The 25,061-nt window shown below is 41.1% G+C and overlaps 1 protein-coding gene across 2 annotated transcripts in view; it reads right to left on the reverse strand.

Moving 5' to 3' along the window:
- The window catches only part of ptgfrnb (prostaglandin F2 receptor inhibitor b), a 79,389-nt gene that overhangs the window by 52,353 nt on the left and 1,975 nt on the right, over positions 1-25,061 (reverse strand). For both annotated transcript variants that reach the window (XM_084922670.1, XM_084922671.1), the window contains exons 2-5: positions 20,043-20,155; positions 18,149-18,407; positions 8,688-9,095; positions 1,352-1,762 (exon numbers count right to left, since the gene is read on the reverse strand). In XM_084922670.1, the coding sequence (XP_084778796.1) occupies positions 1,352-1,762; positions 8,688-9,095; positions 18,149-18,407; positions 20,043-20,155 (1,191 nt within the window). The remainder of the gene's footprint in view (positions 1-1,351; positions 1,763-8,687; positions 9,096-18,148; positions 18,408-20,042; positions 20,156-25,061) is intronic.

Consider the following 25,061-nt stretch of genomic DNA (forward strand, 5'->3'; position numbering starts at 1 on the left):
AGACAGAGAGACCACCCACCACGCCAGTAATTGATTGCTGTGTCAACTGTGTTTGACATCACTGCTCTTTAGAAGCAGGATCAGAGCATCGTGCACATGTACCCAGGCACACTAACAGAATACCCAGAGGTACACGGAGCAGGACAGGCATGACTAATCAATCGTCTTCGCAGCAGGAGTCGACAGGCTGATGAGGGGATTAAAGAGCTACCCCCCTTAAGACTCAAGATTCATCTGTAGCAGCACTGTTACACATCCACACCTCATGAAATCATACATGAGAAACGTGCACATGGCTTCTTACTGTTACTTTCCCCAACTACTCCTTTAAGAAAAATTAGCCAACCACAGCCAAGGAGATGCACACACACTTTCCTGAGAGTGTCTGTTTGTCGAGAGTAGGAAAATTTAAAGTTTGTTGATAAGGTGAAAATTGAGAAAGAGACAGTCATTATTGGTTTTATGCAAAAATCAATAAGCCAACAGACAGAGCCCGACATCTGCTGTGTCACAATTTAAACTGTTTACGAAAAAAACAAAGCATCATAGCTCAGAACACGTCCAAAAGCAATTCAAATCCATCATAGGAACTGAAGCTGTAATTAAAAAACAGCCAACAAGATCACTCAACGAGAAGAGGATTTAGACAGTGAAACGCTTAAAATAACTAATAAATTGCTGATTGTTTTAGCAGCACATCAGGGTGGCATTTCCCAGCTTCACTCACAGCAGAGCAGAACGGGGCGTTTCCCCTTTTTCTTCTCTAAACCAATGTGCTGGAAAGAAATCCTGATCCCAGGCGCACACAATGCTACAAGCAGAAAGAAGTCCCAGTCTTCCCAGTAAAGAGCCTGTTATTACAAATAAATTAAATTACTTGAGGAACTTAAATAAGACCTATGTTCATTTCCATGTCCATATTTTTACCTTTCATCTCTAACAGTGTTTGCATGAGTTACACTAAAAAAATTATTTGTCTTTATTCGTCCCTCGCTCTCCTGCTTTTTGCAAACATTCTTCTGATTGGCTGACCTTGGCAAACAGAAGGTAGGTGGGGCTTCTCCACTCAAGGACAGACCCATGTGCTGGAGATGATACACACTCTTTGACATCACACAGAGCCGAGAATAGAAAAGCACTTGGTACCCGAGAGCTTTTTATGGACAAGCACAAACATTTCTGCAGTGTAACAATAATGGAAACCACAATAGGACCACTCTAAAAAGATTATTTAATGTTTTCTTCTCATTACTGATTTGGGCCTTTAAGCTCAACTCATTCATTTGAAACGTTATATGAGATGAGACACAGTGTGGCAACAAAGAAGAAGAACACTGTGGAAAACACTCACGGATCTCAGAGACCTTCACAGTCACAGGGTTGGATGTCTTCTCCGCTGTCATGTACCACCTCCGTCCTTCTTTATTGATGAACGCTCTGATGCGGCAGGTGTAGTTCCCTCCGTTTTCAATGGTCACCCCCCTCACCCCCAACCTGTAGTCGCCGGTTTCTGTTCGCTCCAGGCTCGCCTCCCCCGTTTTTCCTTGTGCTCCGTTGGATGATGTGTTTGAGATCACCACCCCGCTGCGATCCATGGTGATGATTTCACGGCCGTCAGCCAGCCAGGACACTTCCAGGGAGAGGGCGGGCAGATTGTCGGCGGTGACGCCGCACATCAGGGTCAGCGAGTTGCCAGGAGAGAGGACGAGAGAGGTGGAGGAGGGAGAGGAGGAGGGTGAGGCCTTCACGTTGAGGGAACGACCTTGAGAGGACAGACACGGCGTCAGTCAATGAATCCTAAGAAAACACTGCATGAAGACAATAAAATGCTTCTGTCCTCACACTGACCCAACCCACCAAAAAACACATCTCATGACTCTTTTTATGAATTGAGATTTCATGTACTGAAGCATAATGAGCATTTTCATGTTAACAACATGTCAGAGACAACAGGAAAAGGCACAGATTCCGTCAAATGAGGTGTTTCCTACATCCACACATCTACTCAGGTAGCCTTGTTTTTTCATAGATCAACGATGCGATTGATCGACTAGTTTTCCCTCCAACAGCTGGATGACTAATTTGTGAAGATCCGCTTTCATGTGTCACTACACTGAGCTCGCCGATGCTGCAGGGCAGAACAACGACCGTCTGCAACTGCACGTCAAGGTGGTAATGTGAGCCGGGGCAACTCGCAGGAGAGGCAGCTAATTAATGCGCAGTTATTTCTTTAAAGAGTACGCATAGTATTATTGATTATTCCTTTAAGTAAACAAGGTGCCCATGCCTGCATGCCCACCTGTCCCTGAAACCCCCGCAAATACAATCAAACTGTGGGAAACACTTCCTTTATGTACACAAACCAGCTGGGCGGTGACAGCACACGTAAGCACAAAGTCCCATTCAAAGCCAAAAACACTACACCTGTGACTCATTTAGTACGACAGATATATGAATAAGCAAATTGGCCAACTGGCTGATTTTAATCTTACCGAAAGCGGGAAGTGCTATTATAGTTCGGGATAAAACAGGATGTAACAGCACAGTCTGTACATCCTCGTCATATCAGTCATGAGATAACAAAAAAACATTTAGAGCAGTGCATGGGTGTATGCGATTGCTCCTACAGCATTGTTACGCAGAGGCGCTCAAGAAACCTTTCTGCAGGTCTCTCTACTAATAAAAAAAAAAGGGGGGGGTTTAGCCAATTACAAATGGCTGTCAGCCTACTTCTTCTTCTCCTTTTTCTAAAAAATGTATCTTTAAACCCAAAGATTGGATCGGGCTTTTAAATATCATCTCCAGTGACAACATAAACAGCAGTATGGGGGAGAGAAAAAAGTCTGTATGGTGTCTGGAAACGGACAAAAGAGACAAAGCTCACTCTGTTTGACTTTTCTCATCCTCTTTACTCAAGTCAGTAAGTCAATATAAAGAGACTGGGACACAATGGACCTGAGACCGAGACCTGTTTGTGTGTCTGTGTGTGTGTGCACTGCTCATCACTGGTTTCATTACAAACCCACAGCACTTAAGAGGATATGGCAACCTGGAAAGATATAAGATATGGTGACCAAAGCAACCACACCGATGAGCGTGAGAGACAGACAGAGAAAGTGTGTGTGTCTGTGTGTGTGTCTGAGTGTGTGTCTGTGCACATAGGGGCCTCTATGGTCAGCCAATGAGGGTCGTGAACCTCCTGGGAGAGAGCGAGGCAGGCAGAGAGAATGAAAAGACGAGCGGTTCACAGAGGAGGAGATTCCTTTAAAATGAAGACAGCCACACAACAGAGGGAGAACTCTCCCATGTCCCCTCCCTCCCCGCCCCTCTCATCCTTGACTTTCTTCCAATTTCACTCCGGGCATTGTCGCAAGCTGCTTGCACACAGGGAATCGTGGGGATCCTCTCTACACTTTGCTGAGCATTGTGTCCCGAGACGACCGCTGCTGCGAACTGCCGTTAAACATCCAACAGCAGCTCACAGATCTGCACATTAAGTATGCATATACTAAATATCTTTTATCCCAAATCAGGAAGCAGATTTGAGGATTATGTACTGATCCCTCCCCTGCTGGGGATGTGCAGAGAACCTGTGCGCGCAGACTCACGTGGAAGCGGCGCACTGCACTGCTACTGATGACCCTCGGCTTTTTTTCCAAAGGATCTTTTGAAGCCTGAATAACCACCGGCCAGCTTCCTTTTCAATTATCCCAGAAAAGATATTTAAATTTTGTCCGAGGGAAGGACAAACGCACGAAGCTGAGGCCGGGCAACAAATCACTAACCGCTGTGGCTGAAGAAAGGAGACAAAAAAAAAAAAAAAAGAGTTGAGTAAGTAATAAGTAAGCAGATTTCTCTAAGTGTTAAGAATCATTCACTTCAATCATTTCACCTCAGAAACACCTCAGAGGTGCGAGGACTGTTAAAAACAGATAAAACTCTATGCAGCACAAAAAAAAAAAAAAAAGTGTTGCCCATAATTAGTTGACAAACCTGATCAGACGTCACACAGCTGTATAAAGCCCCATAATGTGTTTATATCACAGGCATCAAACATAAGGCCCGGGGGCCAAAATTGGTCCCCGGAGCAAAGACTTCAATCCGGCCGCTGGAGCACTTTGGATAAATGTCAGACTTTATCAACGGGAAACGCTTTAAAACAAGTAAAGAGCTCCTCCATGCCCACTCATTCATTCTCATTAAACCAGTAATAAACAGTTAAATAACAGCGATGAGCTGTCAGAGCTGCATCTTTAACTTTACACATTTATTTCTCATAATTTATAGCCAAAGAGTTGTGGCGACAGATTTCTTTAATTTAGTTTCTTGTTATACAAAAACCCCAAACAAACCCTGAGACATACTTATCAAACTTCACTTATGTTTCTTATATTCTAATATCTCATAGATTAAATTTGTCGTTAAACTTCTTTACACTGATATAAAGGCGATCTTCACTGGGTCAGTCCACTCAAAGTCAAAGTGAGCTGTATGTGGCCCACGATGTTTGGCATCCCTGCTTTATTTATTGATTATATCTTTCCATCTGAACAGTAGTAGTCCCCACCACTTGGATAAAAATCAAGTTCCCATTTAAAGGTGTTCAGAGTTTAATGTTCGGTTCTTTAAAGTACAGAAGACTGCATGAAGAAATCTGATAAACTGTTCACTTGTGTGGTCCTCTTTTAATTAACTGCTACGCTCCGACAACTCCTTTCAACAAATAAGTCGAAGGTATGATTAGGGCTGTTCGATATAACGATATATATCGGACGACGATATAAAAACGTCTATCGTTTCATTTTACGCTATCGTTTGTTTCGTGGTGTTGCAAAATAAACTGTTTATAGCAACATTTTTTCATGGTTTTGATGGTCACTGTAGTGGCTATATTCATTTCTTAAAGTTCTGTTTCTCTTATATTTAATATAACCACACTACAGACAGACAAGCGCCTGTTTTTATGCGTTGTGGTTAGCAACAACGACGGTAACAGCATCGCGTGTCCGCTTGTTTATTTTCCACATAAACCTTTCACAATAAAGCTCGAGATCCTGTTGAGACTTTTCAAAATAAACTGAATCACGTGAAAGATGCAGAGTGTTTACGGATGAGAAGCAAAAAAGAGCTAAAAAATAAACCTTAGACTCAAACGTTAGAACAGGCTTTTCTGACATTTCATTAAAATGGTAATCCTACCGAAAATATTATATCCCACAGGCATGTTGTTTGCAATTTTGAAATCAGAAGATATTAAAGTAATTAACAAGGCTATGGTGGATTTCATTTGGGCAGGAAGAAAACCCAAAATTAAATTGGAGACACTACAGTTACCGAAAGATCTGGGCGGGTGGGGAGTGCCAAACATAGAAAATTATGTCCTCTCAATACAAGCGAGGATTCTTTCTTCCTGGATACATGAACATTCTGATCTGCCATGGCTAAATATTGAGGAAGTATTATGTAAACCATCCTCACCTGTTAACTTCTTAGGGAAACGTCTAAATGACTTACCTCACGTAATAAAGCATAACCCACTGATATATAATGCTATGTGGACGTGGGGAAAACTGAGAAAATTTTTAACAGTAGTCTTCCGTTTAATATCTTGTCAACGTTAATAAATAATCCAGACCTTCTGCCGCAAAACATAGGGTCAAGCTTTGTGGGATGGCATAAAGTAGGTGTAAAGAGGTTTTATGACCTCTTTAAACATGGTGAGTTTAAATCATTTGAATCCTTGAAGTCCCAGTATTCTATGTCAAAGACTGAGTTTTATAAGTATTTGCAATTGAGAAATTATGTGTTAAAAAATGCTAAATCATTACAAATCTCAACTGCCTCTTTTCGGTTGGAGAAATTTTTTCTGGATAATAGGGAGCATAAACATTTTGTATCAAAGTTTTATTTCGAGATTTATGCCCTAATTGTGGATAAACTGACATGGTTGAGAAAATCTTGGGGGACGCTGCTTAAATGTGAAATAGATATACAGGCATGGGACAAAATTTTGCTCCTTCCATCCAAAATCTCTGTTTGTAACCGATTTAAAGAACTGCAGTACAAAATTTTGCACAATGTGTATATTTCTCCGTATATTTATAGTAAGTATAATATGGGAATATCTCCAAACTGTCTCAAGTGTAAGGTCAGAGTGGGCACTAGATTCCACTGCTTGTGGGAATGTGCTATTATCCAGTCATTTTGGAAAGAGGTCTGCGCCAATATTAGTACAGCTATTGGTCATCAGGTGACAGAAAACCCATTAATGTGTATATTGGGATATATTCCTGTCTCACTGGTACAACATGAGCATGTAATTCAGTCACTGTTAATGTTGGCCAGAAAAAGCATTATGTTGAGATGGGTGGGGGCTGAGCCTCCCTCCATTTCTCTATGGAAGTCGCTCATCATTGAAGTTATGACTCTGATCAGGCTGGGACATTATATTGATGGGAGCTCCCGAATTTTTGTGGACAAATGGAAGAAACCACTGGAAGCACTGGGAGTAACCTGTAAACTGGATCCTAGTGGACAACAATTATGGACATAATGTTGTAATATCCTAGTGCTGTGTAGTGTTATTATTTTGGATGTGAACCAGTCTTATATTTGTTGGGGAAAAAAAGTTAAATAAAAGTTTAAAAAAAAAAAAAAAAAAAAAGAACAGGCTTTTCCCCGCAGCACGCCGTGTAATAAATACTCAAAGAAAACAGCGGCCGTTACAACTTATGTCTAAAAATGTGTAGTTTCATGCATCGGTTAAAACACTCGACTCCAGGTACACGACGCGCAGCTGGAAGCACTTCACGCAAGTCGAGCTGCCCGAGATTCACAGAATTTACAGAAAATGTTACATTTTTGTGATTTATATCGTTATCAGACGATAGATGTCTTATATCGGGATATGAGATTTTGGTCATATCGCACAGCCCTAGGTATGATTCTATAGTTTTTCGGTAATGTGAATTAAAGCAGACCATGCAGGTCAGAGTCACAAGTCTGTGTCAACAGCAATAAGCTCGAGCATTAGTGCGGCATGCCTGGGTCGCATGCAAGCTGCCTCTGTGTGTGGACTGCTGGAGACAAATACATACATGTTGTCCAGAAACATCTTATTTTGAAGTCTTTAAACATGTAGAAATATATGTTACTGTATCTCATTAGTTACGCCTCTTCTTGTTTTCACTACCTCCATCTCCAACTATCCCTGTGGTCCCATCCAAACTATTCAACCTGCCTCCTCCAGCTTCACCACCTGTCCTTTATTTCAGTTGCACCATCTCACCTGCATCTTTTAAACCTTCGCTCTTGCATCTGATATTGATAAGCATCATATCTGTATGAGTAAACCTCTCTGTTAAAATTAGTGTCCACTTGATCTATCACTCCTCAACATTATATAATCCCAGTCGAGCCAACATTGTCACAGCCTGGCTCCAAAGTCAGAGAGATGCAGACTGAAGCCAGGAATGATTAAATGTGACAAAATTATGAAAGTAAGAAAAACAAAAAAGAGAAAACCACGAAGTGTGAACGTCGGTATTATTAGCAGTGAGGGTGGATGGATGGATGCGTGAACAGTGTAGTGGGAAATACTGAGAGGCACACAGCAATGACGAAGCTGAAGAAACGCTCTCAAAGGTCTGAGGAAGGGTGTGGTTTACATCTTAGAAGCACAGCCTGGCTTTTCTGTGACTTTTGGCCGGGTTAGGAGACAATCCACCAGAGCGAGGCTGCAGGCCCTGAATGCGTCAGCCCCGAGGTTCAGCTGTTAGCAATCCTGAGTCACATTTACAACCTCAGCCTGAAACGGGAATACATCGGTTTTATGGAAACCGTCCCGTCTGGTTCCTGTACCATCACAGCTTAACGGTTATTAACTAATTGCCTTCACATCACATGTGACGGAGGTCACGCAGAGACCAGTCTTGACCTGCTGCAGTTTGCATACAGACTGAATGTGAGACACTACATGCTGCACGGTGAGGATCGCCTCCTTTGATTCCTCGAGAGCGTTTAGAGAGAGAAGCTACAGGAAATGTCAGTAAACACACATCCACCATCTCCACAGTCCCGTGCATTACTCTGTGCAGCACTGGAGCTCCACAGGGAACTGTGCTGTCTCCCTGTGTGCTCACCTCACATGAGCCACCCACAAACACAATGCTGCGCACCATCTGATCAGCCAATCAGACTAAATGAAGTAATAAGGAAGGCCGTCTCTGTCTGTGAGAGGAGGTCAGAACAATCGTGTAAAATCCTGACCGCCCTCTTCACCACTTACTGCACAGGCAGCAGAGCATCTTCTCTAACAGAGTGATTCAGCTCCACTGGCAGAAGGACAGATACAGGACATCTTTCATAACACATTTCAAAGTCTGTTTATTTATACAGCACCAAAGCACAACAACAGTCGCCTCAAGGCAGTTTATAATGTAAGAAAAAGACCAATAAGACGGAGAAAACCCCAACTGTGAGCAAGCACTTGGCAACAGTGGGAAGGAAAAACTCCCTTTTAACAGGAAGTGACCTCCTTCAGAACCAGGCTCAGCTAGGGGCAGCATGCATCCACTACAGTGAAATGCAATGCATCTGTCTGGCAAAAGCATGTTTTAGGGTTTTTTTCTATAGTTAATTTAACCAAAAGAAAGCATCAGCTGTGCAACTAACAGTGCAACTCTTACCTGTAGGAGTAACTGCAACAGTTCCCATCTCTTTGGTACTCTCCACGATTTTTATCCAATTTCCTCCACTTTCGTGCGTCCACTCCGTCCCGTTGCATTCATAATTCCCTTCATCGGACGTCGTCATTCTGGAAATCACCAGTTCAAACACTCCATTCCTGCCAGGGACCAATCGGATGCCTCCGTCCGCATAACGCCGGGCAAACCTGGACCCCGTCACCACATCCCCCTGAGGACCAAACGTCAAAATCTCCTCTGACGTCGTCCCCTTCTTCACCGACCAGGTGACAGACAGGTAGGTGGGGTGGATGAGCTCCCGGGTGACGTTGCAGGAGAGAGTTAGGTCACTTCCCTCTGAGATGACTGGGGGCGGGGTCTTGGGGGAGACCTTGAGGGTGTTGGGAATGACTGACGGGAAAACAAACCAAAAGAAAATGTTTTGAGTGAATTAATCACACAGCAACAAACTGGGAGGTGCTGGAAATTATCCACACATGTTGCCCCCCCACCAACACACACACACACACACACACACACACACACACACAGTTATGTCATCCAACATTTATCACACAAGGAAATCTAGGATGTATATTTAGAATTAACTTTCTGTTAAATATTTTTCACCCACATCTTTTTATATTTCACACCTTCTGCTCTGGCTGCCAGGATACGTTCAAGAGCCCTAACAGATGTTTTTTCCTTTTTCAAACCATAGTTGAGTGTTTCCAGATTACATTTAAGGAAATGCAAGCCCTATTTTCATCAATGCACTCCCCGGTTTACCTGCAAGTGTCAAAAACCTGCTTGAACACAACAGCCCAATAAAACTTGGACTACAACCAGACAGAACAAACAGAAACCAGAGAGCTTTGTGCACCAATCATCTTTCCCTTTGCCTACAGATTCAGCAGATTCACAAGCAGATACACGATTCCTCATACGGCAGCTAATCGGCAGCATATCTGCATTTTCCTTCACTTGTCTTCGTCGTCTATCACTTGAGGCCTATTTGTGTGTCGCTGTGAGCGAAAAGGTCTTGTTTACTTCGAGGATCTGTTTAAACTAATTCCCAGGTTTAAAAAAGCAGCGTATTTGAGCTGGAAATTGTAGGTAAAACGATGACATAATAGCTCAAGGTAAGCCAAGGCTTTTCCCTGTTGTCTGATATTAGACGGCTTGCATGCGCATATGATAAAAAATGAATAAGTCGACATTTAGCAGCTATTTATTAGGTGGAGTGACAGAATCTTAACTAATGACCACACCTCCTACTTCAGTGTCACACCTTTGTTTACCACACCTCAAAGCGGCCCGTCTGTCAGGTCATCCGGCTTAAACTAAAAGGCAAAAGCAGGGCTAGTGTAAACTCCTAGTGATTCATGTAATCCAACATAATATTTCGCATACACTCGTGCCAAGGTCATTGGTTGAAGGAGCGCTCCAACAGACGCAGATAAAGCTGCAAAAAAAACCTCAACACGCCCAGAGGAGTGCTTCTGAAGGTCACCGTCTTAACCAAGTAAACTCTCAACACTCTCACGCAACCACTTTCACCTCCACTCTTTCATCTCAGGCTCGTTTACGTATTAAAAATGAAACTAAACGTGTCATCTAGAAGGTCTTTACAGAGCAGCTTTCACCGCTCATTCCTTTCTTGTTATGACACACGAAGGAGGATGATGAGTCACTGCTGGAGAGAAAAAAATAAAATAAAGTGAAAGGCCTATAACTCCTGGGTTTCCTGATGGGAGCATGGCTTTGCTTTTAAATGCATGCACGGCGAGAGCTATGAAAATAAGTTTTTACCTCTGCTCCTCGCAACGGGAAGAGTGCGGGGGAAAGACAGATGCTGAGATGCAGTGAAGACACGGGGGGTTAATAACAAAGCTGAGAGGCAATATCAGGGTGGGGTTGGTGTGTCTGCTAAGCAAAAATTACAGGCTCTGTTTTATCATCGCAATCAAGTCATTTGAATCTTTTGTATATTAAAAAAAGAAAAAGAAAGAAATCTGTGCTCTGTGTATGTTTGTGTGCACACATTACCATTCCTCACACTTTAAAGCAACAGTAGCTCCAAACTCTGAGATTTATCACTGAAATGCTTTAGATAAATGATGAACTGTGTATTTTGGAAGGCAGCTCTAGTCATGTTACAAATGAATCCAAGAAGCGGCAGATGGCCGGGAATGAGAAGTACGTGGCTATGCATTATGGGAATTAGAGAAATGCCACGTTTACATCCTGTGGGAAAGACTGCTTTGTAAGCAGTTAGGAATAAAAAGTTCGCTCCAACTTCAGACGCAAACTTAAAAACAACGGATCAACACGTCCGGGTGTAGACAACGATGCACAGCACTGCTTCAACCGCTGCTTCAACCGTCTATTGTCCTGCGAGTGAAAATGTCCCGGCTCTTTATTAAAACTCGATCGCTCTCCAATGAATAAATCATTAACATTAATTACTACTGTGCACTTACAAGTGTTGTAGCAGGTTTGACTGTCTTCGTGAATACGGTTCTGTGCGATTAACGCTGGCGTTGATATAAATTGACATGGCATGGTATTGCAATATTTTGCGTTGTGATATTGTTATTATCTATGTAAATTAAAATATTCTGGGAATACCGTGAAGAAGAGGGCTCCTCTCATGCACCAACATCCTGAGGTAACGTTAGCCGAGCAAACTTACATTAATGAAACCAAACTGACAGACCATCCAAGGCTGGAGGCTAATGGCTCAGTCACACGAGTAGAAATATGACAGCCAACTCCTTACAGCTACCAACAACTACAAAATAAATACTAGTCTGCCTGGTTATTTGATTTTGATTTTTGTTCATCATTCTTGCAACTTGTGCTGACTAAATGGTTGCCCAAACCTGGAGGTAAAAGGCAACCTTTCTGCAAACAGTTGCAGTCTGACTTGGACTGACTCCAATCAGTCTCAGAGAGATTTTTTTTTTAAAACAAACCTTCAACAAAGAAAAAAAAAAAGTTGCCATCAGTGTTAATGAGGCTTTCTGAATGAGCACAACTCAAGGGGATTCAACTCAGCTGCCTGTATTCTGATTATATTCCTATAGGACCGGAAGGATGCGGAGCACAATTGTAGTAGTCCAATGTGAATTTCTTTCTATGTAGACAGCAACAGCTATGTGGTTTTTTACAGTTAATGTCTGCATTATCAGAAGCAGAGTGCTTTTAACTGCCAACTTGACTCCATTCAATCACAGACTGATATCAGACTGACTGTCTTATAGTAACATTTATAGCAGGTTTTAGTGACAGTAATCGTATGCTCAAAATTTCATTTTGCATCAAAAAGATAATTTTATTGGATAAAACAGATACATCAGTTAAGTTATTGACTAAGTCTAAGGACTTAATCTGCAGTTGGAAAAAGGCAATTTTAGTCACAATATGTTACTGCAATACTCAAAATATCACAAAATTTGAGAAAACCAATAAATTTATATTGTGATAATATTGTATCATGAGGTTTCCAACCTCTAATAAACATGTTCACTGGAAAGTGTGAGCAAACACATGAAAATGGACAGAATTTATGATGTTATCCATGTTCAGAAGAATTTTTGTACCCTTTTTTTGCCTGATTTCAATTCCTGTCATGTATGAGTCTGTACACATTTTAAACTCAGGGCATACGTCCGCACAAGTATTGATGGAAGAGAGCAGGATATGAAGTGAATATTTAAGTGAAGGACATACCAACACCTGCATGTATAACATAAGTAAATCAAAATAGATCTATAGCAGAGGTTTGGGATTCTAGTCTCAATCATAATTATCACATTTCAGCTTGTATGTGCATGAAATACACTCAGATGATTGTTTCTAAAGGTTCATTACATATTTCTTGACAGTGTCTAGAAAAGTTGTCCTCTCTCACAGTTGCACACAACGGGAGATTTTCTTGAGCAGCCATGCAGGAGACGGGACATAACTTCCACTCGCTCGGTGTGAATCCTTTGGACCGCTACCTGGTATATATACTCACACGGGCACGCTCGAACATCGCAGGACCCATTCCAGCCGAGCTGGATAAAAGACTCAAAGTCTTTTCTGTGAACTGCTACATAGAAATATGACCTCTGTAGTCTAAATGTCACTCTTTATCTATCGATCAGCTCAACACAAACCAGGCTGTCAAATCAAATCTGACGATCAGGCTACAACATGCTGCTGATAGCGACGAATACAGCAGATATGCATGGGTGTTGCTGGTGCTTTGTTGATTCGGCATCAACAGAACTCCTCCTCTCATGCTTTTGTTCTTTGTTTGATTTTGGGTGATTTGCATCATGATGTCTCTGTTCGTTTAACAACATTCTATCCATAGGAAAAACTGTGCTTATTGCAGGATTACAAGCACTTATTTGAATCCTTGAGGCATTCTTAAACTGTGGACATAAACAGGACTGCAACAGACACCAGTCAGACCTGGAAGTGGAGGTCAGAGCAGCCTGCAGGCCTGCTGATGCTGCTGTGCTGCCTGTGGCAGATGACAAAGGCAGAGCAAATAATCTGCGTTTTGCTCTATCAATTAAAATTAGCCTGAAAGGAGTTCTCAAACCCTCAGCGACCTGTACTTCACTTGTTTCTTACATAACCAATCAGCCTCAGTGGGCTCAAAGAGGCAGCGCACGTTTGTGTGTGTGTGTGTGTGTGTGTGTGTGTGTGTGTGTGTGTGTGTGTGTGTGTGTGTGTGTGTGTGTGTGTGTGTGTGTGTGTGTGTGTGTATATAAGAAATGTGGCACACATATGACTCAAATGGTATAAATCTAGCTCATCATCTGCGTTAAAGACCGTCTCGGTCAGAAATATGTTGTCCTTTACATGCTGCAAAACGAAGCGCTCACTGATACATATGCTCTACATATACACGACAATCTCTCGCTCACAAACAGCGCTGCCTAGTTAATTCAGGTCTAAATTTAACAAGGTGTCTAGGGAGCCGTGCTGGGAAGCAGAGAGCAGCTGAACATGATGGTGCATTATGGAGCTAACTAACCTGCTGTCAGACATTGCTCTTTGTGAGTTCATTTCTTAAAACTTCCTCAGGTAAAATCTTCCTCAAATTACCACTTATAAAAAAGCAATCCTTTCTGGAGGACAGAATTGTCCTGAGAAGGACGGGTTGGACACGGGTAAACACCAGATTAAACCAATGCGGAGAGTACAGCTTTAATTGCCAACTAGAAAAAGAGAAACTCAATTAAATTCAAAGGAAAATGCTGAATACATGTTTCTTTGTCAGGAAGTAGTTCAAATTAAATCTTCACACGGTGAATGTAGTAGATGATCTGAGTAATGGAAAGCGTATCTCTTTCAACCGTGTGTCTACAAAAGATCTAGGGACCCATTAGCTCTTCAAAGGATAGAGTCGGTTTGAAATAGCCGGCTTTTACATAAAATAACATCGGCAAAAACCTGGAACTTTTAAGCTGCAATTAAGCAAGCTTAACTGCATTTTCTTTAATGGCCACTTGTTCAAAAAAGTCTGTGCCTACACACTCTTGGTAAAAAGTTTAACGTTAGAGCAAAAATAAACACGGTTCAAGCAAGGTATGAAGCAATCACCTAACTCCCTCTGACAAACAGACCTGTGGCCAAATTTATAAACCACTTTTAACTTTTTCCAAGGTGAATATTGTCTGGCAGCAGGTGCCCTTCCCCTCCCAGATCAGGTTCATATCTGATTTTCAGCTCTAAAGTTTATTTTTCTCTTCATAACAACTGTGCAAAGGATGATTTCTGAGGATGATGACTCATTTAAAATGCTTGGATGCTGACAATTATGCAGAGTCAGGCATGGAAAGGCTGCTCTTTGTGACAGGTGGGTGCTGTCATACATGGGTGTAGCTGCCAGCTGTCCTCGAGGCTTCACCTCTGCTAAACTTGTGTCTCTGAACTTGACCTCGTCTCATAAACTCTCCTGTGATATTTATTTTGCATCCTTGGTTATTCAAATGAATGATTAATATATTAATATAAATCTATACAGATTTGTCCACACTGGATATGACAGTAAGAGTTAGTAAAGCTCTGTTAACGTGTCCCTCTACAGCCTGTTGTTTCTTAGTTTCACCAGTGAAACTGAATTAGAAACAAAACATAGATGACATATTGTCGCCTAGGCAACCACCAAGCTCCCAGTGCCTACAGACATTAAGTAAAACATGCTGGTCATTGGATAGTTTGAATAAATACCTTTAACTAAATATCAATGTTTTCGACATGTCTTAGTTTACATTATTACACAGTTATTATGAGTGAGCATGTCTAATATTTTTCCACTAAACAGTCGTCTTCTCCTTTGGTTAGGTTTGTTTGTAACAACCATTTATAAAAACTTGTGTTTTGCTTTTGTTTTATTTTTAACTGCAATTCTGGTCGAGTAGCTTTTATAGTGTTAATTCAACATATACTACAAAATAAAATGACTTTTTTAAAAGTAAATTTGTGTACATTTTATTTTGGAATTATCCAATCACAGAATCAAAGGCACAAAGCTCGTGATGTCATCACATTCTGTCATTGGAAGGAGAAATTCAGTCAACTGTAGCAACTCTTTGGTGGCAGAACAACAAAACAACCTGTTTGTTAAAACCAAGATAAGGAAGACACAGAGACGCAGAAGCAGAAGCAGACGCAGACGCTGAAGCAGAAGCAGACGCAGACGCATATAAAATGGCAGAAGCACAGATGGAAGTGGTCGTGAGCCCAAATATAACAGTTTTGCAAAGATCGGAAAATGACCTCAAAAAACCCCAAACACCAAATCCTGAAACACGTCCTCTGGCACAAGTTCAAACCGAAGTGGTCGTGAAAGGCAAGAAAAAAAGGGGGCAAAAACAGAAAAGAGTGGCTGAAGAAGCCAGACGACCGATTACTCGGGCGTATGCTCGGGCTCTTCTAGAAGCCCAAAACAACGTGGCTGATGGAAGCAACCTGAGAAATGAAGAAGTGTCAGAAAACCCTGAAGGAACCTCTGAAAGGGAAAACCCTGAATCCCTCCCTATGTCAGAACCAAAGGACGACGTGAATATGGAGACAGAGGCAAACATGACTATGGAGACAGAGGCAAACATGAATATGGAGACAGAGGCAAACATGAATAACGCCAGTGGACAAAACCCTGGGCCAAATGGAGGGACGTGGCAACATCAGCCCAATCCCAGATTTATACCCCATCATGGCAGAGTCCAGTATGATTCATGTTGTGAGATTGCTGCTCTCAGGCATCAACTACAAGCTTCCCAAAACCACCAGAATGAGCTTTACTGGAAACTGGTAGCTGCTAATAAGAGGGCTTCTTATTACCAGTCTAAGGTGACCAAACTTCATGCACAGATGATCGCCGACAAAAAACAGCATGAAGAAACAATTAAAGAGCTCATAGAGCAACTGGAGGAGGCTAATGATAATAATAAGCCTGATACGAGCAAAACAGAGGTTCAAGCAAAGGACAACCAAGCAGTTGTCATGCTGGATGACATGATCCGTGTCCTGCACGAAGACGTCAGCGACCCTACCACAGAGCAGTGTGTGGATTCTTCTACCCAAACCACTGAGGCTTCACACACGGACTGTGTAGGTCTGAAGGAGGCTCAATTTGAAGTCCAATACAAGACTCAACAAGAGCAAATAGGAACACTCCAACAACAGCTCCTAGAAGCTCAACACCAACTCAAGGAACAGGAAGATAAACATAGGCAGGACCAGGAGACACTGAACATAGAAATCAGTGAGCTTAAATCCCAGCTGTGCTCCAGCAACGAGCTTCATGACATGAAAGTAGAGACTCTTTATCAAGAGTTGAAAGAAGTCAAAGCGTCCTACATTAACATCACACAGGAGCAAAATGAACAAAATTCCAACTCAGCAAATGGAAAATCTGAGCTTCTGGTGGAAAAAGACACCAAAGAACAGGACAAGGAAGAAGAAGAAGACTCCCTGACATCAACTGATATGTCTCTGCATGACTCTCTACAACAAACAGAAGACAGAGAGAAAATGATAACTACCAATCCAGCTGAACTCGAAACTGAAGCTAAGACTGTGCCAGAGAAAAAACCCAAGAAGAAGAAGAGGAACTGGCTGCGTCGGCTTTTCAGCTGTACCAGTCCACAGACAGACTGATTTACACAACTGTGGAAAAACTAAATAAATACAAAAAAAAAAAAAAAAAAATGGAAAACATAGATGTGTCATTATTTCATGTAGATTTCAAATAACATACCATTTGATGTCAACATGTTTTAGTTGCATTTGCAGTGCTCGTGCTGTTATATTCTTATGATTCTGTTCATTTTATGAGTGTATCCTTCAGCCTTGCTTCACATATTTACTGCTGCTTGATCAGCTTCAGTCCTGCTAGCATCAGCACAGGTAGAAACAGATCACACATCAGAGAATCGGCCGTGCATCTAAATGCACATGGAAACTAAAAATGAAAACATAGATAACTTAGCTGAACTTCATAGATCTGAAAGTTGGCCAATGCATACATAGTGCTAAAAATCAGGTATCGTGAAAACACATTATTTTATATTATGCTGAAGTCAATTGTTATCCTTTTTTTTAAAACTATATCATATAATAAAGTCTGTTTTGAAGTTTACTATGGTAAAAAAAATATATTTTAAGGCTTTTCAGATATACTGTAACTTCATAGGTATGAACCAGCAAAGCATTTTCATCATAAATATAAAACTTCATTAGGTAGATCTGTTCAAATACTCATTAATGCAAATATCTGATCAGCCAATCACATGGCAGCAACTCAATCCAGGTGTAAAAGGTGAGGTCTAAAAAAAAAACCTTTAAGAAAATATGAATCCATCTTAATCAGTCTTTAATTATGAAGCAATCACCTAACTCCCTCTGACAAACAGACCTGTGGCCAAATTTATAAACCACTTTTGACTTTTTCCAAGGTGAATATTGTCTGGCAGCAGGTGCCCTTCCCCTCCCAGATCACGTCAAGGACAATTACAGCAGCTATTACAAACATTATAAGCAGAATAAACCATGAAACTAAACATTTCTCCTCCTTGATATTCTTCATCCAAATCCGTGCCTCCCTGGTCCTCATTTGACATAAGCCAAGTACTCCCACCTGACATCTGCTCCCCACGCGTGTGACACTGTGTCGAGGTACGCGCGTCTATGCGAAAACCAAATTATAAGCCAGTGATTGTCTGAAACCAGCAGGGGTGTTCATGTGCAAGAGGACACATCCATGGTCAGCAGAGCATTAGTAAGTTGTGGGGGATAGCTGTTAAATGGACCAGCATAACCAAATAGCCTCAAACACAAAGTAAAAACACAGCTACTCTGCATCAGAAGCTTTGTATCCTGAAAGGACAAAATTGGCAAATACACACACACGGACACACAAAGGCACACGTGAGCACGCACACACACTTTCATACCAGTGAGTTGGACCTGAGCCATATAATTTCCACTGATGACGTAGTCGGTGCTCGGTGTTTGACACTCGTAGAAGCCAGCATCCGTCAACTTCACCTCAGCAATCTTCAGCTCCACCTCGTTGTCTTGGAGACGCACCACTGAAATGTCGCCAGACGCCACGCGCTTGCTGTAAGTCTGGTCAGAGTAGCGAGAGTCGAAAGAGGAGATTATCTTTGTCTTCTGCCCTTTCGCGTCCTTTAACATATTCCATTCAAAATCCTGCAGAGGAGGGATAAAAACAACCCGAGTGTTAAGTGGATGCACACACATAAATATAGGCGGAGTAAATTAGAAACACTGGGCCGGAGCAATGGGGTCACCAACCAAAATAATATTCAGCTTAATGGGAGTACAGTCATTAGTGGCTTGTGAGCCAATAATGTAAGAGACTCTGATTCCATTACAAAGTGCCTTAAGAGTATACTTCCATTCACTTTTTCCTGTATATGCAAGAAACCCAGAGGACAAAATCTGACCCTCAGTGACAGTGCTATTAGCAGCTGCAAATAAACAGAATATGCAGTTCAATTAATAATCCATTGGCCACAAGTAATACACTAAATACTCATACTCTCCAGAGGATCAACTCTTTCAATTCTAGGCTAAACCAACAACTTGGAGGAAAAGATACAGTGGAACCCCGACTTACAAAATTAATTCGTTCCCGAGGGTCTTTCGTAAGTCGAAGCACCCGTCACGCGTTCTGACTGAGGCGATGCTGAACAATAGGCTAATTGCTAACTAGAACAACAATACCTCGTTCAAGTGGAACAGCGAAGCACAAGTAAGGATCCAAGGGGTTGTCACATGACTCGGAAGGCATTGTGGGCATTGTAGGCTCACCCAATCAGAGCCAGCGGATTTTGTTACTCGGGCATTTTGCCGTAACACGGGCAAAAATATTGCTGTTCAGTGCCTTCGTAACTTGAATTTTTCGTGAAACGGGGTATTTGTAAGTCGGGGTTCCACTGTATTTGAAAACAGACGGGCAGATTTACACAGATGACCAACCATCTTTCAGCGGACCTACGTAAGATTGATTTTTATGCTTAGGATACTGGATTTAAAGTTAAAGTATTTAAATATGAATTCTTAGCTGTGTCCATGAGCAAGACTAATAGGTTGCACAAATATTCACTGGATTTGACATATTTATTTAAATTTCTCAACATAGCCTTGGGTCAGTCTCGTCTACGGCATTCTTCTCAAAGAAACAGATACAGCACTCTGACAAATTCTTGAGTCACCCCTCATTTCTTTATATTCATGTATTTTTTAATAATAGTTCTCCAGGCTTTCTGAAAGTGTTTGAAAAGAAACACTGGCTAACCAAGGTAGAAGTCCAGTTCTTGTACCTGACTACTTTAGGAAACAGGATTTTTTTTTTTAAAGATGTTACATAACATTGACCAGAATGTCACATCAAGTATTGACTTTAAAGCTTGTTAGAATTATTCAAACTCTGTTTTTCTTATATACTGTATTTTTATGCAAGTTTCCACGTTTCAGTAAAGTGCCACACCTATTATCACCGATTAAATGAAGGGAGGCTCAAGACTTTTGCACAATAGTTTATGTATCAATCCTCAGCTAACAATAGCCCGACCACAAATCCATTATTTACCCTTTTTTGAGCCATAATTCCTAAAAGTTTACAATATTCAGTTATTTTGGGGATGGATAAGTACATTTAATTAATAAAAAAAAAACTAACAAAAGAAAATACAGCTCATTAACTATATTCATGCAGAAGAAAATTGACATTTGCATCATTTCAAAGTGTAACCCATCTGTCAGAAAAAGCTTCAAGACTGGTGTGTGTGTGTGTGTGTGTGTGTGTGTTGGGGAAATGACCTGCTCACTAGGTCCTGTGTATTCTTTGACATCACATCTGATGGAGACTGGCTGGCCCTCCACCCGGATTAATGGACCAGGAGGCACCGTCACCACACGGGCCGAGCACCCACCTTGAAGGACAGAGAAAACATTTTAAAAGATTAAAAGTCTATAACAGGAAACAATAATATTTGGAGGCTTAGTTGGAATCCAAAACCTCTAAGATGAAAGAAGATTCACCCTTATGTGAAGTAAAATAGAATTTACATGAAGAATAATCCATATTCGCATAAATTCGGCAAGAAAAATGTTTAAGAGGGAGCAAGCTACAAGTCTGACAACCAATTAACAAAAAAGAAGAAAGATTTTACCAATTGAAGTTGCCTTTTTAAAGACAAACAAAACAGAGACCAAGGCACAGACACAGGTCTTGTTGGAACTTGAGTGAAGTGCTGACGTTATTGACGATGACGGTGCTGAAACCTGAATTGCACTCTCTCCACACACATGTATTTCTATACACGCTCACACCCACATCATTTTCTCTGGCACGAACACCAACCGCTGGTTATGACAGCCCTCCAGCAGCTTTCAGAGAAGGAAGAAAACAACAGTGAGAGGCTGAGACTTATATGCGCCTCTTTAATTTAGCTTCAATTGCGTACCAGATCATTAGTGCTGTTTGGTTACATTGTAAGACTTCTTGTATCAAATCAAACCATCTGCATTTCATTCCTCCTTCGGCAAAGTGTTCGACTCTTGAATTCCAGCTGGGTAAGAGCATGTAGCAACACAGCCGAACTGACGGAGCTGTGTACAGTTACGCGATACTGTGCTTTCTGGTTGGTGAGGCGCAGTCCACACTCCAATTAATGCCGGCATCATCAAGCTTGTTTTAATGAGCCACACCAAACTCATCCGCACATTATCTTCAATGCAGGGTAAATAATAATATGGTAAAGTAAGTAGTTTTTGGTAAGTGACACCCAGATATGAAAGCTGATACTGAACATGCAGTCAGATTAGTCCATTTGTACTACAGTGTCAATTTAATGTTGACTCTCCTTTTGGAAATTCCATTTTTGCCTCGTGCCAGGTGCAAGACAAATACGACCAATACGACAACAATACAGACATCACAGTTACAGGCATTAAAGATGGCTCAAACACAACACCCACATCTTATCATATTTCAACTTGGTTTGTTCAGAGTTATACTACAAGCTATAAAAGACCTCAGGGCACGAGATGTTCACAAAGGTGGAGGCCCTGTGCCTCTGTCCTGATGGTAGTAAAGTGTAATCACCATAAAGCAAGTGCGATACGTCACTGAGGATGTCTCGCCACCTTCACACCACTCATGTCTACTGAAGCTATCACATGTAGTGTCTGCCCCTGCTCACAATCCTATTGAGTGTTGTTCCTCTTCTCTACAGATGCTGAAAACACCATGAACAACATCGTGTACCATACAGGTAAGAACATCCCAGGAAGTTAGTGCTGTTCATCAGAAGAGTCCAGACTGAAGAAGTCACTTTGATGACTGATGAAACATTTCTCCCACTAAAAATGCTTCATCCAGATGCAGAGAATCAATTTATGGGGACCATTAAAAATACCAATAAAATACAATTTATGAGGCCTTATGTAGGAAAAGTTCTTCAATGCCTGTTGCTCTCAGTTCAGCGCACTGAAACACCCTTATCAGCTGTAATGAGTCCTGTAGGCATCATCAGTAGGCGCCCGCTTTCACTTACTACCAAGCTCAGTATTCAGTTATCCTCCATTGTAACCACTGATAAACCAGAAGCTATCTAAATTACAAAGGAGACAGCTAGCCTTTCTGTGTGCTTTGTAAAACGTGATTTATAATCAGGATCTTTTCTTAATCTTAACCAAGCAGTTTTGACGCTTTCGCCTACTGAAACTAAAGTGAACAGGATGTGGAAAGCAAATCAAACAAAACCTAAAACATCTGACTCTTGTTTGGTTTAATCTGAAGAACTTAGCCTATTATCTCCATTCAGAAAGACACAATGACAACCAACGAGGAGTGTCTATACCTGCTGACTAAACAGTACAGGAAACATATTGGACTGATAATGAGAAACGGCAATTCAATAGGCTATGGTTTGCAATGGGTGTCTGTTTAATATACCGTTTTATTCTTAAACTCTGGTTTACTGAAGTCAGGTTCCAATTAACTGCTTTTACCATCCGTTCTGTCAGCAGCTGTACTATGAGAACAGCTGCACTGCAAAGTGTGTCTGTGCATTGAATTTTCTTGACATGGCCTTTCGATCAGAGCATTTCCACTCTGTTCGAAGCCAGATTAATAAAAATAAGGAGAACAACCATGCAGATCATCAAACAGTTTGGGAAATAATCTAATAATTAGTTCTGTATAGACTTCATAGAACAGGTCTCAGAAATTATTACGTTTCAGCTGTCATCAGGACCTACCTGGTCAGACTGTTGTTTGGCAACATATATTGTAATTTCAAAAGCAACCCCAAGTTTAATTTGGTATTTTTTGGGTCTATATATACCAATCAACACATCACCAAAACCTCTATACTGAGAAGTCTGCAAGCAAAGGAGGATTTTTACAGCAAAAGTCATGTCTTCTATCTTTAAACCTATAAATGGATCAGGAAAAAAACACAGTACTTCAAGAAAAAGCCCTGTGCTTGCATGAGCCATCAATATTTGTGAGAGGTTCAATTCTTATGTTTTGGCAGTTGGCCTGGTGGTGTGAGTGCATGTGTGAGCCTGCTGAGTGTGGGGGTTTTTCTGCTTTGCAAGTAACATGGAAGTAAGAAGCATATGAAACCTACTGTTCCAGTTCACTGTCTGTCTACAGGGGTCTACAGTTTAATCTGTCTCCATCTTCACATCAGACATGCATGGTTGACAGGTTGGTCTCAAATGACAATGTGATGCTAACAGTGAACATCCACTACAAGGAGCACCTGAGGCTCACTGAGGTTTTCTGCACCACCAAGGCGAAGCCAGCAGCAAGCAGATCTCCTCCACATGCCATTTAAATTACTTCCTTAGCTAATGCTAATGCTAAGTTACTATCACGTGATGCAACCAAAAACTTTGCTTCCCTTTTAATTTTAAGGTACATTAACACAAAAGGGTCAAACAGCATGAGGGCCATTAATCACCAAGAGGAAAAACATTGTTGAGATTTATGTTTAAATGTTCAAACTTAGTTTCCAGCCTGTGTGACTTTTGGTCTCTTGTGAAAATAAAAGATTGGAAGCAGCGGAGCCCGAAAATTCCCACAAGGTCTGATAATCAAATACGATTTTGTAAAAAAAAAGGATGTCTGGATATTTTTACGTCACTGTGTTGGAATGAGCGAGCACGTCTGGATCACCATCTGGACGCTCAGTTGGCTTGTTATGTTGAGGTGATGCTGACTGTCTTATCAGCAAAAGCCCTGAAACCTGTCTCTTCTGTCTTATAGCTGATGTTTTATTTCTGCTTCATTAGAGGCAGTTATGCTATTGCTAACAGACAGGTGGCAAGAGTCAGCAATTTTACAATTTAAGCTTGTACCCCTTATTTGACCTCGTTTGATTTTTTTGCTTCCAGCTGAGTTTTCTTATCTGAAAAAGAAAAGAGAAAATAAACCTTCCTATATAAAATAAGGCATCAGACTGTGACACCATGTCTCTAATTTCCTTTTTTTCCTTGTAATTCATGACTATGTGTCGAAACATTGCAATGAGTCACCACAAACAGCACTGGTTTGGGGGCCCTGAGTCATGATCAGGTTCAACAGTTTCTTCCAATAAAAGATGATTGCAAAAGCTTTGATGGGATTATTTAACCGTGCTATATTAATAAGTACGATAGATAATCTAAATCTATAGTTTGGGCAGTACTATAATAGATACTGTCTGGTATTATAGGTGTTCTTCTCATTTCAGACTTCTGATTCACCACAGCTTTCAGAAAATCCCATGATTTATATAGACGAACACTATAAAAAACAAACTGGTTGGTTTTCAGTGAGCTTCACCATAAACATTTCTGTTGGCCTGACCTGAGAGTCATTAAATAAGCATAAAGGTCACCAAACTGGGGCTGAAAATCTTCTGCATGATAAAAACAAAATACATAAAACATGATCAATTATCTGGCAGAACTGCACGGTAACAACTGACAGCATTTAGGGTACATTATACAATCATGAGAAAAAGCTTTTTCAAAGGGACTCTATGCTATGAACAAAATAAGATCCCATGAATTAGTAGCTTTTAGAAAATAATAACTTAAAGTACTGGTTTTCATTAAGGAGAAAGTTTGGCACAGTCTTTTTTCTTCTTCTTTGTTTTCTTACAATGTTGCTTCAGGTCATTGCAGTTTTTTGGGTACTTCTTTATGCACAGCTCTCTAAGGTCCCTCATGGCATTTCAGTGTAGTTAGTCTGGAGTTTAACTGGGCCACTGCAACACCTTGATTCTTTTCTTTTCCAGCCATTCTGTTGAAGATTTGCTGCTGTGCTCTGGATCATTTGCTGTTGACTGATGGTCTCAAATTTAAGTCTAGAAGACTTTGGTATACAGAGAAATCCATGGGCAACTCAATGACTGCAATGTGCCCGGGGCCGTGGCTGCAAACAATCCCAAATCATCGTGCTGACAGTTGGTATGGGGTGTTTGGCTTTTCAACAAACGTGCTGTGTATTATGTTTGAGAAGTCTTGCAGTTCGCTCAGATTAAACTTTGCAAACCTAAGCTGTTCTGTTCTTTTATAGAGAAAAGGCTTTCTCCCACCAACTTTTCCAAACAAGCCATACTTGGCTAATCAAATTCACTTGATTAGCAGCACCTAACTGCTACATAACATTCCCTAATTCTTTGGGAAGCAGTAAGGGTCTACTTAGTTTTGTGACATGTGACAACTCTCTTTTGCACATAGATGTATGCAGTGCTTCTTTGATTTTAATGTGTGATCTCTGACTGAATGCTCTCTTAAAGTAATACATCATCTTAAAAAGAAAATAAAACTCTTTGAGGT

Source organism: Perissodus microlepis, chromosome 23 (genome assembly GCF_051167445.1).
Source record: "Perissodus microlepis isolate ML-2025 ecotype Zambia chromosome 23, ASM5116744v1, whole genome shotgun sequence".
NCBI classification, from domain to species: domain Eukaryota; kingdom Metazoa; phylum Chordata; class Actinopteri; order Cichliformes; family Cichlidae; genus Perissodus; species Perissodus microlepis.